Below are 19,042 nucleotides of genomic sequence, written 5' to 3' on the forward strand. Positions count from 1 at the left end.
GGAGAAATAAAGAGTTAAGAGTGAAATAACTTTTTCTACATGATTAGAGTAGTTCTGTAAACTACTGGTATGAGTTTTAAATCACTAGAATAATATTTGGGGAGAATAGAAGGGGGATGCATATCGTGGCAGGCTGGAAATCCATGCTGCCAAAAAATGCATCCCTGTGCTAACTTGGAGAAATAAAGAGTTAAGAGTGAAATAACTTTTTCTACATGATTAGAGTAGTTCTGTAAACTACTGGTATGAGTTTTAAATCACTAGAATAATATTTGGGGAGAATAGAAGGGGGATGCATATCGTGGCAGGCTGGAAATCCATGCTGCCAAAAAATGCATCCCCGTGCTAACTTGGAGAAATAAAGAGTTAAGAGTGAAATAACTTTTTCTACATAATCAGAGTAGTTCCATGAACAGCTGGTATAAGTTTTAACTCACTAGAATAATATTTGGGGAGGATATAAGGGGGATGCATATCGTGGCAGGCTGGAAATCCATGTTGCCAAAAAATGCATCCCTGTGCTAACCTGGAGAAATAAAGAGTTAAGAGTGAAATAACTTTTTCTACATGATTAGAGTAGTTCTGTAAACTACTGGTATGAGTTTTATATCAATATGATAATAATTGGGGAGAATAGAAAGGGGGTGCATATCGTGGCAGGCTGGAAATCCATGCTGCCAAAAAATGCATCCCCGTGCTAACCTGGAGAAATAAAGAGTTAAGGGTGAAATAACTTTTCCTACATGATTAGAGTAGTTCTGTAAACTACTGGTATGAGTTTTAAATCACTAGAATAATATTGGGGGGAGAATAGAAGAGGGATGCATATCGTGGCAGGCTGGAAATCCATGCTGCCAAAAAATGCATCCCCGTGCACCGTATTTATTTCAAGTAATTTGCGAAATAAAACCCACCATTTTAGGGATTACATGGTTAAGAAACGTGATAATGTTACAAATATCTTTAAAATTTCCTCTTCGGTCATATTTCAGTCCGTTTTCTCGTCAATATGCGAGAGAACAGAGCGATGCGCGCTCCCGCGAGAGGGGATGCAATTTTGGGCAGGCATGCGTTTCTGGGCATAACACCGGTAAGGGTGAAAGGTTTGACATTTGCAAATGTATCAAGTCTTATCTGTGATTTCTATGGTTCAAGTGAGTTACTTCATTAAGATATGATGCAATAATTCTATCCTTACATCACCTGGGGACAAATGTGATTCATGTCTGCAAACAGTGTAAGCACTGCTGGTGAGCAGCACAAACAACCCACTCATGCACAAGCACACTTGAGAGTATCTGTGTGTAAACGCTGATGAGAGAGAGCGTAGATGAAGGAGAAGAATCAGCCGTGGATGGAGACAAGTTGCATTTATCTTGATGCAAGGCTGCAGCGTGTGAGCTTTTGTGTTTGGATGTCTGTGTGGGGGTGTGTGCGCTAGTCCCCTTGGATGAGCACACGCGTCTGAGGATGCAGCTGGGAGCATGAGTTCTGACCAGGAGGAGTATGACATGGTCTGTCAGAAAGCTGTGACCCTAATTGTTGACCTCTGCCTGCACAACAGCACCCTGTTGGATCAGGAGACCTGTCAGGATTTCCTCTTCGTCTTGACCAGCCAGGGCTTTGATCACAAAGACGCAGGTAAGTAACCGACCTCGTGTGCTGTGTGTTGTGTGAGAGGCAGCAGCCTTCCTTGTGTGCTTTCTAAAAACTAACTGCAAAGGATTTCTAGTTTGGCTGTTCTTTTCATTGTAGGGTCACAGACGGTTGTTCGGTCAGTTTCAGCTGAATGCTCAAAGCAATAACTACACCCTTAATAAGTTTTGTGACCCACCTATTGGAACAGAAGGGAACATAGGTGCGCGCGCAAATTCATATTGACTCCCCAATTTATTCCAGAGAGAAAGCATGTGTATGATTAGTAGATCATCTTGAGCCGAGTCGATTCCAGCTGATGTTGTCCAGACCACTAAACCAAAAAAAGAGATAAATGAATTCCTGTTTTGTGCCTCAGTAGATAACAAATGGACACAAGTGCAGCAGTTAGTGGAACACAGAAGACTTCTGTGTCTAAATCTCAACATCCTGAATGGGCTTTCTAACTTATTCATTAGCTGATATACACATGTATTTAAGGCATGTAAGCACATGTTTTGAACTCTTCAGGTAAATTATGAATCAGCTTCTTCATTGTTAAGCTCTGACTCCCTGTCTGATCCAGACAAGATTGATTTTACTGTCTTGGGTTTTCTTCTAGCAGAAACACTTAATTTAATTTCCTTCTCACATGCAGATAAAATACAGTAAGATATGATCAAAAGATGTCGAAAGCATTATTGTATTTCCGACTTAGAAGAAGCATGCCTCCATGAGCTTTTATCAGGTCGAGATTTGGAGATTTCGTGAGTTAGATGTTAAACACTTCCTTGCAGCGTAAAAAGTGATTCATTTCCATCTGATCTCATGAAAATAACTACTGCAGAACAGCTGTTTTAGAAGCTTGTCAGAGAATACAATTGTGCCCCAGTCTGTGATTGTTTTCATAGATCTAATCTGTAGTGGTTTGCTAATCTTTCCCTTTTTACATTTCTCCTCAAACCAAAACGTATTGTCCCCTGTAGTGCTGATCTGATGTGCCGTGTTTATCTAAAAGAAAAGTTTTCAGCCTTATCCTCAGGTGCATGCCACAGTGGAAATATTATTTCTGGCTGTTTCTTCAAGAATGCTTTCCTGCTCACAGAGTGCATGTCACACCAATCCTGACCAAATACACTGTCACCTCACATCATCCTCAGCAGAGGCATTGAACGTACATCACAGAGCCAGTGGCGTCCACCACTGAGCTGTGGGGACACTAAATGCCATTGCACGTTATGTGGCCACTGATGTAAATTCCTTCTGCCACATGGAAGCTAAAGACAAGCTGCTTCTCATAATGTTGGAGGATGTCTAGGCTGGGGGTTGTAGAAGATGTCGTCTTGCATGTATTTTCTGTGCAACAATGCAGGAATCCCGCAGAGAGAATGCGGGCGATGGTATGGAGAAACCACCACTGAAATGAATTATTTAATTGAAGATTAAAGAGATTGTGACCTCCAGCTGTGGAGTCTAAAGCTTTATTGTAATTACAAACTTAACACATTAGTCACAGACAGACCCTCAGGCACACCCACTATAGGACTGCCTGGTCACTTGCAAAACATTTGCAATGCAAGGTTTATGCGTCTATTTAAGCCCTGGCAAGCTGTTACTTGCATCTAAACTGTGTGGCTTTCTAAAGGCTTTATGCATTAATTTCTAAGAAATGCATTCATAACTGTTCATATGCATGTAACCTAGAGCAGAAAAGAAAAACATCTGATTCCTAAACATAACTAATTGTGGCGTGTAGTTAGCATTTCATGTCTGCTGTCTTCTGAAAGGTTGTGGTACTTGTGACATAATGGAAAGAAAAAAACACTAATAGAGCACAATAGGAGAGAACCATTGTTGAAAATGGTTTAATTCATAATATTCTGTTTTAACAGAATGTAGAGCTTTACATGCAGAGGTTAAAAACTACAAATTAAGTAAATTTACTCAAAAATAACACATTCACTTTAGGAACTCATACAGAAACTATTGTTAGAACCTAAGCTAAGTTTTTCATTCACTAGCAGACAAAATGACAGTCAGTAGGGAAGCTTTTTAATATTCTGACTTTTCAAATTCAATTTCAAAGACCAGGATAGACCAGGGGTGTCCAATGTGTGTCTGGGGGCCTTTTGTGACCCTTGAATGAATTTTTTGTAGTCTTTTTTTTTTTCCTGCCAGAAATAGATTAAAACATTTTTGAGACCAACAAAATGTAAACTGCATTATTATATTTTTTTTTAAAGAAAACATATTTTGACTTTTTTTTTCCAGGCAATTTTGGCCCAAACTCAAAAAGTTTGGACAACATTGACTTAGACAAACAGTTTTATCTTTAAGTCATCAGTCAGGCATCTCTTACAATCAAGTTCTGGATTATAAACAATCATTTAGAAGTCCCATCCCAAATGTAAATTATCTTTTAAGATATTTTAACAGTTGTTGAGGTTGCAGTACATCATCTGTGGAAATCTAGAGGTGCTTGTGAGCAAAATGTTGCACCCCTGCATCTTTGGTGTTATTTGCTTTATGGATTAAATGCAGAGATGAAGCAAGGAGTCATTTATGAGCAAAATTGTGACATAAGAAGTAGTGGAATGTGAGGATATTGGGGCCTCAACGAAGGCTTATGCTGGTGTGGGCAAAATAGATTTTGTCTTCACCTGGGTAAAACGTTTTTGCTTGTGTGGTGCATTGAGAGGGTCTGCGGTTCTTCACTTGAGTTCTTATGAAGTATGAAATGTCATGGCTGGAAGTAAATTTATACTTGTTCTTGGCATCTTGAGTAAAAGAACAAATTTCTCGATTCTTGCATTTTTGATAGGACTTAAGAAGTTAAAAAACAAAACAAAACTAATATTCCGTCCATAATAATGTCACCAATAATAGGATCCATATAAGATGGCAGTAGGGCTTCAAGACAAATCTCTTTTCTTTCTTTTTTTTGACTTTTTCATAAGAGTTTCAGTGTACTTCTTTACTATGCATATTTTTGGTCACATGAAGTCTATAAAATAACTTCAATAAAGTAAGCCATTAGATATAGTTGGTGTTTGAAAAACTTTGTGTTCACTTTCAACATAAAATGTCAAGCAGAGCCATAAGTGTTTTGGGACACTTTTGTGAGTTTTGTTTGTGTTGTGCTCTTCTTCTCCCGCCTATGACCACCTTGACAGCTTCCTCCACTTATGTCTTTCCTTTTTTGGAATATCAAATCTCACAATAAAAGGATTAACACCAGCACTTGATTTCTAATTATGATTAGCCTGATAACTGTGATGGATCTTTCTGACTTAAATCTGCTACTGCAATAAATCACACAGTCTTACATCATAAAAGACACGGGTTACAGTCAAGATCTTATAATCTTGAGCTTGCACTGTGTAGCATGTTCAAATCCTGTAGGATTGTTTTTAAGCGTCACCATATGCTGGGCTTCAGCTCGTAAAATATGCAATAAAATACAATATTGCAAACACTATCAGCGTTATTGTGGTAATAAAACCTCCAAACACTCATCAACGTACTAAGAAATACACTTCCAAAATGATATTTTGTGAATACAATCACATGTCATTTCTGTGGTGGGCTCAGCTTTATCCCGAGCTGCGTTTATTCTTACAGATACAACAAGGTGTCGGAAACATTTCTCAGAGATTTTTGTCGACAGTGACAGAACTGTGGGCTCCACATCCATGATATGAAGCTTGTGTTCCTTACATCTCAAAGGTTCTCCGGTGTCTGTGGAGTAGAGTGAACTCATTGTGCTAAAAGAAAGCGGTTTGATATGATTTTAGCTTTGTGACATGGTGTATTATCCCACTGGAAATAACTCTGGCTATACTATGGACATGGTCAGGTGTAACAGTACATGCCCTGCTGGTTTTGTGTAGTTGTGTGTGTGTTTTGTGTGGCAAACTCAAGAATTAAATAACCATATACATGGTGAGGACTCTTAGATGCAGAATGTACATGTGCTGTCTTACACAGATATGTCCTTTGACTCTGTGTTCCTCTTCAGCACCTGGGACTCATCAGAATGGAGTTGCCCCCATAGTTTAAAGAACAAACCTCCTTCTGTCAAAAAGCCACACATTCCTCTACGCTCCATTAAATCACCAGTTTAAGGCCACACCAGTTTAAGGCCACACAACAATAAAAACAGTTACACAGCTCAATCAACTCGGTCAATCCTTTGTTAGGAAACACTCACAAATAATAGTTGTGTGTTATATTTCATATACCTAATGCAGACATGTTTTTCACTTGAACACACACAGGATGTTTATGTGCGGAACTAAAAAAAGCAATTCAGCATTATATAGTGTAACTTCAAAAAATGATGACACCAAGTCAAACTCTTTTTATCCAATCAGCCCAAGTTCCACTCATCTTATAAATGCCAGTCAGACGAAGCTCCTTTAATGACGGGGGATTTTCCCTAAAGCTGCAAATGCTGCATTCAGGTACAGCTGGGACACTAGTTTGTTGAAATTAAAAGACAACAGCAAAAGTTATTTAAACATGTTTAATTTTCAAATAATTGCACACTGTCTTATGATTTCTATAGATTAACATAGGATGTTTTCAAAGGGTTTTATTGTGTCTCTAGCCAGGCATCGGCTTCTCATGCTACTTTATTCATTGAAAATAAATCCAACCAAATCTCCAGTCTTCAACTTTCCACTTTTTGTGATCTTTAGAACATTATAAAATCTAATAACTTTAAGGAAAAGATAAAAAGACAGTTTACTGCTGACCGAAGTAAAAAAATAAATCACATCTAATGATGTGTGCCACAAACGTATCAAACCGTGTTTTTGTTGTACCCAGTGGCTATTTGAGCCTCTTTAGCCTGTCATCTAGAGGCAGTTTGCCTGTTCTCCTCTGATCTCAATGCATTTTGTCTTTATAACTGACTCACACAGAATATGTTCCCCCTTTTGACACATTCTCTGATAGTTTTGAATATGCATCCCAAAAATGAGCAGTTTCTGATGCACTCACCAAGCAAGTTAAAAGTTACTTAAATCCCCTTTCTTTCAAATTCTGATGGTCAGTTTGAACTTCAGCAAGTCAACTTCACCATGTCCAGATGCTGATGACTAGATATGTTGGGTTTCTGGCATGTTATTGACTAATTTGACATTTTCATTACTTGTATATATTATGTAGAAAATAATCAATATAGTATAGTGGTGACTATAAATACGTTTTAAGTCAATATAAAAAACAACAAGCACCCTGGTCTATTTTTGCCAAATTTTTAAGAAAAAAACAACTATTTATGTTGTTGATCCACGCTTTTGTTTCAACTCGATTGGACTACTGTAATGCACTTTATCTGGGAGTCAGTCAGTCGCTGCTCTCACGTCTGCAGCTAGTACAAAATGCTGCGGCACGACTTTTGACAGGTACTCGAAAGAGAGAGCATGTGACCCCTGTCCTGGCCTCACTTCACTGGCTGCCTGTATATTTTAGGATTCATTTTAAAATTCTTATGTTTGTTTTTAAATCATTGCATAATCTTGCCCCAGCTTACCTCACTGAGCTTCTTCATCCTTACGTACCCCATCGGTTTCTCAGGTCAGCAAATCAGCTGCTCTTGGAGGAACCGAGAACAAAAAGGAAGCTCAGAGGGGACAGGGCTTTCTCTGTTATGGGCCCCAAATTATGGAATGACTTACCTTTGCAGGTCAGAGAGGCCCCTTCTCTGTCCATTTTTAAAGCTCGTCTTAAAACCCATCTATTTTACTTGGCTTTCAACACCAGTGGGATTTAGTTTTAAATTGTATGTTTTTGTTTTTAAACTGTTTTTAAATTACTTTTATTATGTTGTGTTCTTAAATTGTACAGCACTTTGTATCAACTGTGGTTGTTTTAAAGTGCTTTATAAATAAAGTTGGTATGGTATGGTATGTATCCAAGGAAGAAACTGATATATAATTTAAGCAAGATGAAACTCAAACGTACCTCAGTTATTTTTCATGCATCAAAGTCTTCATGGCTCGCTACAGTCTGTTGAGAACACAGTTTTGTCTTTGTTTGCATCAGCCTGTTGGTTTTGTCTTACAGCATCAAAAAGGTTACCTAATTCAGACACCAAAGATAGTAAAAATATTTTAGATCAAACTTTCATGTTGAATATTTCATTGCAACATTTTTAAATAGACACATATCTTTGAAATGTGATTTTCTACCCAAGAGACCAGGTCAAGCTTAACATCCTGGTCTTTAATCAATACATCAGAATTTATGCATTAATGTGTTTCAAAATATTTAATAGAAAATGAAATGGCAGCTTCTTTATTGTAATGTTTCAAACATGATTTAACAGAAATGTTCTAGTCAGGATGTTATTAGATTATTAAAATAAAGATAAAAAACAACATGAGAGGTTTGCTATTCAGTAAAATTAAGCCAAAGTGCAGATCAGTGTGTAAAAAATATGCAGAACAAAATAACTCCTGATTATAGGTGAACCCTGTTTAGCCGCATTAACTCGAAGTAATGACCTTGTCACTCCTACAAATCGTTTCAGTCATTTTGGCCCACTCCACTCCCACAGTTTAATCATTTGTTTATGCACAGCTCTGTCTAAGCTTCACCACAACATTTTAATAATGTTGAAGTCAGGACTTTGGCCTTTGCAACACCCTTATTCTTTTCCATTTTGGCAGGATCTATTTTAGATTTAATACTTTACCTGATGTCAGTCTTGCTGCATTACCTAATTAAAAAAAAAAAGGTGAAACATTCAAACCTTTCAGTACTTGTCTAATATAGTTATTCAAACACAAATGTGTAATTTATAGAAGAAAAAAAAAACAAGAAACTCAATTTTACCAGATATTGAGCTTAATGTGGGATTTTCCTCTCCACTGTCACCAGGTGCATGCTCAGTATGGGGGATTGCTTCAAAATCAACAACACAGTGCAAATGATTATTTGTCAATGAGGAATGAAATCTACAAGTGACTTGATGCAATCTACTGGATTTTCAATAAAACTTAAACTAATTTCAACAATGAGCTAAACTTCATGCTTTGTATGTGCATATATTTTTATTCCACGCCATTTCTTTCTAAACAATAAAAAGTATAGCTTTGTAAATTATGCCAGATTTGGTTGAACTCTATAAGAACAGTTTTATTTCACATGCTGGTTATTCTTTCCAATTGCAGAAAATCTCAACAACAAAAATCTTTTCAATTTATCTCTATTTGCCTTATAACCTCGTGAAAAAATTAAAAATAAAGTCATGACAATGGAGATGATTATATTAATTTGTGGCTATCTTGTTCCCAGCAGCACAGTAGAGTCATTTCACCTTACCATATTTTCCCTGCAACCCCCCCCCCCCGCTGTCAGATGAGTAATCCACTTAGTAGTTTTAAACCGATTACAATCAAATGAAAACAAATAATTAGAAAGCCTTGGGACTTCAATTCCCTCATGTTGATGTGGCAAGGAGATAACAAGCCCCTGACTTCAATAACCAATGTGTTGCATCCAGACCTGGTTGATTGTATTCTAATCAAAGCACAATGCTGGACCCACCTGCTGTTAACGGCAAAACTTGATGTTTTAAGGGAGGAGATGAAAGCTTGGATCAGTGTCTCACACTCTGCTGAGAAAACGTTTCCCACAGATCAGGCGCTTGTCTCAGTTATTGATATTCACTCCGCAGCCCCGATAAAGGTTACAAAGCATATTCCGTAAGCCCAGCATAGCTCCTAAATGGCCGAGTGCATGTTTCACCCCCTCCTCCTCCAGCTTCTCCACCTCATTGCAGATTCCTCTCTCATTATCAACCGCTGCTTCAGGTGTGTGGGCTTGAAATGACGAGGCTCATATTTGATCACAGCATTTCTCTCAAGCTTGTCTCATTTCCAGGTTTATTGAGCAAGACCTCGGCCGGCGGAGGACATTAGCATCGGCGGATCATTCATTTGCTTCCCACTGATCTGCTCCTCTCCGTTTGTGATATTTGCAGGAGTAGATGGTGCATTGCAGGTTGAATCCAAAACAGAAAAACAAGAACATCAAATTAACTGCGCTGTGGAGATTAGCCTGAACTGCGGTGGCTTTCAATAATTCATACCCACTTTCTACTGTCTTGGCATTTTATTGATACAGCATTTTACTGTAGACCACAAAGGAACGCAGCAGACAGCCCGTTCCTGTTGTGAGAGATAACGCATGGAAAAATGTCCGTCTCAGCTGCCATGAAAAGACCAAACGCCAGTCCTCAAAGGCTTGTGCTATTATTGCTGCCACCATTAGAATATAAAATCTCATTCCAACACTATTTTGCTGGTACATTGGGTTTTATTTTCACACAGCTTTAATTACCTCTGTACACAGATCCACGAAAAACATAAGCGAACCCTTAACAGATTCTTCTGTTTTTGCTTGTTTTGTTAGCTGAGATGTTTCACGTCATCAAATAAATTTTAATAATTGAAAAAGTGCAATTTCTAATTCAGGATTTTATTTATTAAAGGAAAAAGGACTTCTCAAACCAACTTGTGAAATAGTATTGTCCCCTAAACTTAATGAATGATTGTAGCTACTTTTGCTACTGCAATCAAGTGTTTTTAGTAACTGGTGATGTATTTCTTGCATCACTATTTCAGTGCACTCTTCTTTGCAGAATTGTTTGAGTTCATACAGAATGGGATGTGCTTGTGTTTTGTGAGACATTCAGATGTGAAAACCTTCTTATAATGTGATCGTTGCTCTATGGCAAAGGATGTTGTTCTGATTCTTGTGTGATCTCCTGCATGATACACTCTTGGAGTAATTTTGGTATGTTGACCAGTGCTGGGAAGGTTCAGCAAGCTTCCATGTTTTCTTCATTTGCAGAAAATGGCTCTTACTGTCTTTTAATTGGAAGACCAATCCTTAGAAATAGCTTTTGTTTTGGAATGTCTTTAGATTGGTACATGTTGGAATACTTTTTAAGATCTTTTAATCTATGTAATTTAGTCAGATATTCATCTGTTTCTCAGATTTTTTTCAAACTATTGTAAAAAATGAAGTGTGACAAAACCATAAGACATTAGTAAGGGGGCGAATACTTGGCAAAGCCAGTGTGCCTTAAAGTTAGGATGGATAACAAGATTTTAATACAGAGGTATTTTTTTGACCTGGGGTCAAAAGCACAGCACCAACTTCGGAGAAGCACTTCAAGAGAAGGAGGAAATAGACATTCCATGTCAGAGTAATTTTTCATTGAAACAAATGCTCCAAAGATGAAACTTCAGCAGTGGCTCGAATACAAATCACCATCTCTGTAAGAACATCTGTGAACAGCATTATAAACGGAAACGCATTTATCTCTCTTTTTTTTTTCCCGGAAAGTCTTCTGGTGCTTCTTCCTCATTTTAATTCTGAAGACTTGAAGGCAATAAGACATCCCTGAAGGTGATAATTTCATGTAATGTCAGCTGCTCCCTGGTTGAACATATGTGGAAGTGCATTGAAATCGTGTCCATGAATAAAAAATATAAAAATAGTTCCAGAAAGCTCAGGCAATAGCACTCTGTGTTTTACCCGTGTGTAGCCTTTCACTAGTCAGTGCCCTTCTTGAGGTTGTCTCCTGCAAAATATTTCAGTGCTATTAATAATGAAAGTGTTAGAAAGATCAGTATTTTAGATATGCTTGTCTCGTCTCCACCCAAGGTCATATTTCCTATCATACTGCTGCACACTCTTCTTTTGCCTAGTTCAAGCAGGGTTTAGAAACCTTAATTTTGCACTACCAGTAATGTTTTTGACATGACATAATGTGGACTCAAATCTGATTGAGATGCTGTGACATGACCTTTAACAGACCTTTCATAATCAAAAACTCCCCACTGTGGTAAAATTAAAACTTCAATTTTACATTGTAGGGCAACAGAAATATTACTGGTGAGTGGAGACCTTTCTAAAAACACTCTGAGTGTAGGACTGCACTTATTTATTGAGCTTTCTTGAGATGCAGTTAGCATTGTCCCAAAGAAGTGGATAATTAATTTCAACCCCTAAGATGATTGGATTGAAATTACTTTTTTTTTTGTAAAGTGCCTTGAGATAACATGTGCTGTAAATTGGTGTTATCTAATTAAACGGAATTTAATTGAAACTGAATCCAAACCTGCTGATAGGAAGCATACTAAAGAAGAACTTCTTTCTGAAGACAGACAGTTCACCAGGACTCTGTAACCTGAGTGCATCTTCTAGGAACCAAAGTGCTGCCCAGTTTAGAGAATCAGGGTGAACTTCTGCAGGAAGAGCAACATGGTGGTAAAAGATTTCCATCACTGGCTGCGTTTCCACTACAAATGTGCACAAACCTTCGTCAATGCCCTGCTGATGTCGAAACAACACTAGATATATTTGTATTGCAGACTTTGTTGCTAGCGCTCATCGATCAGTCATCAGAGGAGACATCTGCATCTTCTTCAGGCATTGGAGAGACAAGCCTGATAGTTGGGAGCGGCTACTTATGCAGCGTTTTGGGGAAATTGTTGTCGGCGATTTTACAGCACAGCTGTGGATTCAACGGGTTCGAATGACGCACTATGCGATGCTGTGAGAGCTTTGATGGAGAAAGCTGCACATTGCCCGAAACCCCCCCCCCAGAAACTTCCTGTCATCTTCTACGTCGTTTGCACCAGTAGTAACATCCGATTACGTGATTGTGTGAAGCAAAAAAAGTGTTTTTTGGAGTTTTGTGATATACGACTAAATAAAGACCTCATTCTTGTGCAAAAACTATTTAAAAAAATTTTTTTAGTGTGTTTCTATTAAGCAGATTTTTCATAAATCCAATTTGCACATTTTTATAGTTAATAGAAACACAGCTATTCCTGCTTGACATTAGAAAAGTTATCCAAAAGAATAATGCAAAACATAGCAACAATTCTGACAGTTCCTGTGAGGTGGAAACTGTGCTTTTCAAGCCAGTCGAGGTCAAATTGGGCTCTAAGACTGTTTCAGCTTTTTGTTGGAGATTGCAAAATTTCTAAGCAACAGCTGTCCTGTTGACTGGAAGGCTGCTGATGAATCTGCTCAGTACCATTGTTCTCAGTAGGTTTAAAAAGAGTAGAGGGACGAATAATGTGGACTTTGTTGCAGAACGTGACAGAACTCTTGATGGGGAAATATTCCAAACTTTGCTCGATGCTGTTGTAAACCATCATTCTGGGGTGAAAATTTCTAACATAAACGTAGCAATCAGCTGAAGAAGTAGTGAGATGAGGCATCGACCAAGCAAAAGAAAGTTCATGACCAAACTGATGAGAACAAAAACTCATTAGGACTTGTTCAAGTTGTTGCAGAAGATGAGTAAAGGGACAAAATGTCCTAAGTACTGCAGAAAAATCTGACTTTTTTCATCTATACATGATGCACTTCATATGTCATAGTTTGTAATGTGCTACTGCTCTTGAATGTTTTTCGTCTATTTCTAAAATGAATAAACAAATCTTACATTGGAGTGTGGAGAGTTTAGAAGTATGAAAGAGATGAGGGCAACAACCTGCATCAACTCTAAAGTGTGCAGTCCACTTTGTAGTGAGATTCATATATTTCTTTCACCCAAGGCTTCAAAGTATAACAGCATTATGAGGTGGAACCAACCAAAGGTATTTGCTGAAAGTATGAAGGGGTCCTAAAAGTGCCTGTCCTCAAATAGAAACCTGCTGTGTGTTACCTAGACTGTCACACCAGGCAAAAGCCTCTGCTGAGTTATTGAGAAGTAGCATTGGTTTATTGATTTAGCAGTTCAGCCCCAAGTGAGCATAACAGAGGGAGCCAAAGAGGCCGGAGAGAGAGACAACAAAGCATGAGATTTTTGTTTCTTACTCCCGTTTCCCTTTGAGAGCTCTACAATATGCGACAATAAGATGGAAGCAGTCCTCTTTAAGATTGTTGAAGCTTTCTGCAGGGGGTTGCTTCCTCAAACCACAAAATTTGCCATCAAAATTACACTTGGGTAGTTTGAAATTTCTAGCCAGCAGCTATCGATTTATTCACAACAGCCTATTAGATTCATAGGCTAATGTGATGAAGAGCCCAAACATCTCATTATCAAACATCAGGGAGGCACATTTGGTGACCACGCTACTTCAATCTGCCTCTAAAGAGCCAAATGTAAACAAAGAAGAAACGTAGATGGAATGATCTGAAATGAAATTGTATTTTTCAGTAGTATTGATTAAGGAATACAGCACCCTCATCATTTATTGGCACGTCTGGTAAAGATGTGCAAAACAGCAAACATTAATCCAGCTTTTTCTGCAATAGCCAAGGATTATTTTGAGTACCTTTATACAGTGAACAGTATTTAACATAAATAAATATTTATCAATTTTATAATGACAAACTTATTTACAGCCCTTCCAGTTCATAAAAATCAAATGTAACTACTGCATTAGTAATGTGTGATCAGAGATGGTGATCAGATAATTTAATTAATAAGCCATAGCTTCTTGTTTATGCTTAAAAATAGAAATAGATGCAAGAAAAAGGCATCAACACACACTTTGGAAGCAATATGAGAAAAAAAAAAGGGAGTTTGAACCTGTCTGGTGCCTCTTTCTCAGATCAGAAGAAATTAGATTGAGCCTCTCTGCCACATCCACTCCAGTTTGTTCTGGCTTGAAACAAAGGCTGAGTGTGAAAAAACACCTAATGTCTGCTGATAAGCATGGTGGAGGTTTCATGATGCTCTCGATCTGATTCTCCTCCAAAGGCTGTTAATAAAATGGAGAACATCATGAACTATTTGAAACAGCAGGGGGTTTCAAATTAAATTCCCCAGGAGGTATAAACTGACTCCTTTTGATGTGGAGAAGCAGCAGTTCTACTTTGAGTTCAACTTGAATTGGTATTAATATCAAGCCTGGACATAAATCCTTCTGGGTTTTTTCTTACTTTTAACTGGAATGAGCTCAACTCCTAAAGCAGGACCAGTGCAGCAGTTCTCGTTTCTGTGATCAAAATCAATGTAACAAAACTATTTTATATTATCAAAATGGACACACTCAAGACTATCAGGGTGAATCTCAGTGCAACAGCAGAGGCGGGAAAAAGGAGACATTTATTATTCCGTCTTTTGTATTTTTTTCTCCCATGACACCCTTGCTTTGCACATGTCAAAAACTTTTGCGGCCGTCTCCAACTTCTACAAGCTGAATCGGTTCGTGTAACCGTTTTGTCATAATGGCCGTAGATCTGTCTGTCATGGTGAAAGCTTCAGGCCGACAGGGTTTTCACGCTCATCGGGTTGATGGTGTAGAATCAGACGTCGGGCCTGCACACTTCATCACACAGATTAATGTGCAGCCTTACAGCCTAATATCACTTAACGCTTGATTGCTGAAAGTATTGTATTGTTCCAGCAAAGATCGAAACAAGAAGTGACAATGCCAGCATTGAAGATACAATTTTGTAACTTTGTTAAAAGTAAGAGGAGCTAGATGCAGTTTTTTCTTTTCCACCAACAGACTTTATGCTCCATATAGTGGCATTAAACTTTTTACTTTGGAGGCTGGAAGCGTATTTTACTGAACGACTGCACATTTATTTAGAATTAATGAGAATTAAAACAGTAGGTTGTGAGAGGAATTAGCTTTTTTGGTGTATAATTAAATGAAACAACAGATGCAAGAATGATTTTTCATGATGATGTACCCCACTGTGTACTCTAACCCACCCCTAATTTCTTTATTTCCTGCAAACAGGGCGCCAAACATTGTAATCTTTCACAGCTGACTGATCAATACTTCTCTAGGCATTCTGAAGCCCTGCTGCTTTTTCAGTCCAGGCTCCGAACCCTGAAAAAAAAACTATCTACTGTAGATGAACATGATCTGAGAGTCATATTTTTATAATAAAGGATAAAGTATTGCAAAGGCCTGACACGGGAATTTAAAGATGCATCTTCCTTCCATTTATCATCTAATGTACGTCAAGTTTTTAGCTACCAACTCAAGAAATCTCCATGTTGACATTAAAACTCTACTTCCTGTCTCTCTTGAAGTTACAGAGATCAAATGTACAAAAAGGGGAACAAAGGCTGCATGTAGCAAAGTGCCTTACAATATTTAAAGAGTTCTTTAAGTTGTCTGTTATGTGTTGAAAACATTATTCATCTCCTGTGTTTTACAAGCTGTTGTATGAAGGCTTCACAGACAAGAGTTAAGAGGCATTCTTCAGGAACTGGAAGTGGAAAAAAAGCCAATCAATCAATCAATCAATCAATATTCAGACACAAAAAGGTCTATAGTGAAAAAAAGGTAAAAAACAAACAAAATAAGAGAAAAATAAACATGACATATTCACTGAGTCACAAATAAATGATGATGAATTCCTTTTGGAAAAACTTATGAATGTCTGAATAAATATTGGCCACTTTAAACAACCACCATTAAGTTTGGCTCCTTGGAAGAAAAAACAACTCTTAAAACTCCTAACTTTTGGTATATCTACAAAATCTCTGTCTGTTGTTTTTCCCCACTTAAATGTTTTCAACAAATATGAAAATATTTAAAGGATTCATCCCCCTGTTAGAAGATGAAATAACAGATTTTATTTCATTAATCTCACTCTCAATACAAACAGACCAGTTTGTTTAAGAAATATCTTGCCAAAGTTTTTGGGGCTCCACTAAACTACAATGACAGAAACACTTCTAGCCTCACTTGCTTTAGTTAAATCATCATTGGACATGATTTCAGCTTCAGAAAAGACCGTGTTGGTTTGGATGACTTTTTATCTTTGTCAAGCATTTGAAAAATGCATTTTTTATTCACTTCATCTTTGTCCAACCTCATTGTCTTTGTCTAAATGTTAGTTTCATAATCTAAGCCTTTGGTTTTTGTAGACTGTTTCACCAAATTAATATTTCTGTTCACAGAAGTGTCATTAGTTTGCATTTTATGCTTCTAATGACATGTAAAAAATGTGGTATTTTCCCTTTCAAAGTCAGACCACAATTGCTGGTAGAGGTGCAGAAATCTCTATTATTTACAGATAGATTTGACTGATCCTGTGGAAACATCTTAGTACATACTGCTATGATTGGTGACATTGTGGTTTCTTTTATTGCTCTTCATACATCCACTCCTGAATCAAGTCATTCACTACTTTGAGATTGACTCCTGTCTCTTAAAAGTCACAGTTTGTCACTTGCTTGAAACAAAGAAGTGCAACCATCGATTTCCAAAATACCTACTTCAGGAGAACTGATTGTTTGTTTTTGGAAGGTGGGAGGAAACCAGAATAATGGAAGAAAGTCCTCGCTGACACCAAGTTTTCAAGTTGTTTTATCGGTTCCCCTGAGGTGGTTGGTGCAAAGAGTTTTCTCTCTTTTTCAAATTTATTACCTCCAAATGGCTATGACAAGATAATGAGTTTGAGGTCTAGCACATTAAAACTTTACCAACTAATTAGATAAAGACACTGCACGCATGGATGTCTAAATCAAGTATATAATATCAGAACTCTAGGGACAAAGCAAGGGTGTAATAAACATGCAGCAGAGACCTGTGTTGATTTTTTTTTTGCACAGTATTGTTTGACAGTGATTGAAGATGTTATTCTTAATTTATTTAAGGTCAAATTGAAGGAGAAGAGCACCAATTTCTGTATTGGTGTATGAAATACTCTGCTACAGAAAGTATCATTCTTGAGTTGAGAAACCTTTTGTGTGCAGAATAAACTGCTGCTGTTAGTCACAGTGCACCTAGAACATATGGTGCCTTAGGCCCTCCTTCTGTTCAGACTACATCTTTTCCATTTCTTGGGATCTCTGCTGCTTCTGATTTTCAGAGTTTTCATTTATACTGCCATTAACAACGCCCTGAGGAAACATGACCCACACATTGTACAATCATGGAGTGGGAGGAGGGACACACACAAAATTGAATAACAACCTCATCACAAAAGACTCGGAGGCAAATAGAAAAGTGACTGCATGTGTCTAATCATAGAAATCTATAAGCAAGTTGATAAGTATGCATTTTTATACACATGATCAGGATGATAAAGTTTATGACGGCTAAAGATAGGGTTGAATTTTTGGGGGTTGATTTTCTGTTTCCTCTGCACAAACACAGTTGTACTCTGAGGTTTGCAGTGACATTTCATCCTGTGATCATATTAGCGCCTGCTGCGAAGCAGCCGCTATCCAGACTTAAATGTTGTTACGTAAGCTGACAAGAATTGATGTAATGACCTTACAGACTGTCCACTCCTGAAAAATTACCCATTGGCTTCACTATGCGACAGTGAAATATAAAGAAGCGGCTCTTTGTTGTACTTGAAAAACTTTTAGCATTTGTAAGAAAGCAGACTTGGAAGATAAGAACACAAAGTAGCTTAAAACTTATATGTGGTTTTACATAAATCATGTCTTTGGTAAGAAACATAAAAGTTGTTTTCTATATCGGTACATTAACTCTGAAAGTCTTGGCAATAAAAAAACAATGTGGAAGGATTTGAGGAAAACTAAGTTTAACCCATAAAACCCAATACTCCATTGACAAATGTATTATAAGTTAATAGAAAAAAGGACTTGAAAATAGCCTCAACAGCAGGGGTGTCATAAAACATCTAGCTCTGTATTTACTTTCATTTTTGGGTCATGGTGTGATGCAGGGTACTGTAAAGATTTTAGACACCACAAACATCTTCATCTAGTTTAAAGAATTTTGCCTCGTGCAGATCATACATATGACAAAAAGTTTGGCTCTAAGCTAAAACTTATCTAGCTTAGGGCTAGATAACTGTTAAAAAATTAACATTTTGCATGTTTTTCTGCTTTTATTTGGATTTGTACTGCTTCTAAAAATAGACTAAGCAGTTTTTGACAATAAGTTCATGTTTATTGGTGTCTGGAAAATGACCTGTTTCAAAAACCTATGGAAAGTAACATCACAAATAGGCAGGCACTGCCCCTCACCAGGCAACCCGAGCAAAGCCCAGTACGTTACCTAGCAAACCATGGAAATCCCAGCCAGTCACCTAACAACCCAAGTTGAACTCTACCACATTTGATCAGCTAGTTTTACCGCTGTATGTGCTGTACAATGGCTGCTGGAAAAGAGAAGTGTTCTGTTGTTGATTTACCATCAAGAGACCACATGTCGCATTCCTGTTGGATGTGCAGTAGGCTCTACTTCTGCTTTTCAAAGATATGTGGTTGTATAATTGCACATCTGTTTGCAGCCATTTTCATGCGTGAGTGTAAACATTGAGTTGGGAGGCGTGGCCAGTAGCAGCTAATTTGGATTTAAAGTAACAGAGGCCCAAAAACAGCTGATTCTGAAATGAGCTCAAAATAGACAGATCTGACCAGACTAGAATCTCATTATCTAAGAATGATTTTGTGCAAAAAAATGTGATGAACATATTT

General features: G+C 37.7%; 1 protein-coding gene across 2 annotated transcripts in view; it reads left to right on the forward strand.

Moving 5' to 3' along the window:
* Positions 1 to 19,042, forward strand: part of syt6a (synaptotagmin VIa) — an 83,937-nt gene that overhangs the window by 104 nt on the left and 64,791 nt on the right. Inside the window, exon 2 of one of the 2 annotated variants that reach the window (XM_007570769.2) lies at positions 1,565 to 1,641. Coding sequence is in view for 1 of the 2 variants with exons in the window: in XM_007570768.2 (XP_007570830.1) it covers positions 1,485 to 1,641 (157 nt within the window). In the remaining variant the exon portion in view is untranslated. Of the gene's footprint in view, positions 1 to 1,337; positions 1,642 to 19,042 lie in introns of those variants that run through there. The other variant, XM_007570768.2, reaches the window with a different exon arrangement.

The sequence above is a fragment of the Poecilia formosa genome, unplaced genomic scaffold (genome assembly GCF_000485575.1).
Source record: "Poecilia formosa unplaced genomic scaffold, Poecilia_formosa-5.1.2 Scaffold268, whole genome shotgun sequence".
Taxonomy (NCBI): domain Eukaryota; kingdom Metazoa; phylum Chordata; class Actinopteri; order Cyprinodontiformes; family Poeciliidae; genus Poecilia; species Poecilia formosa.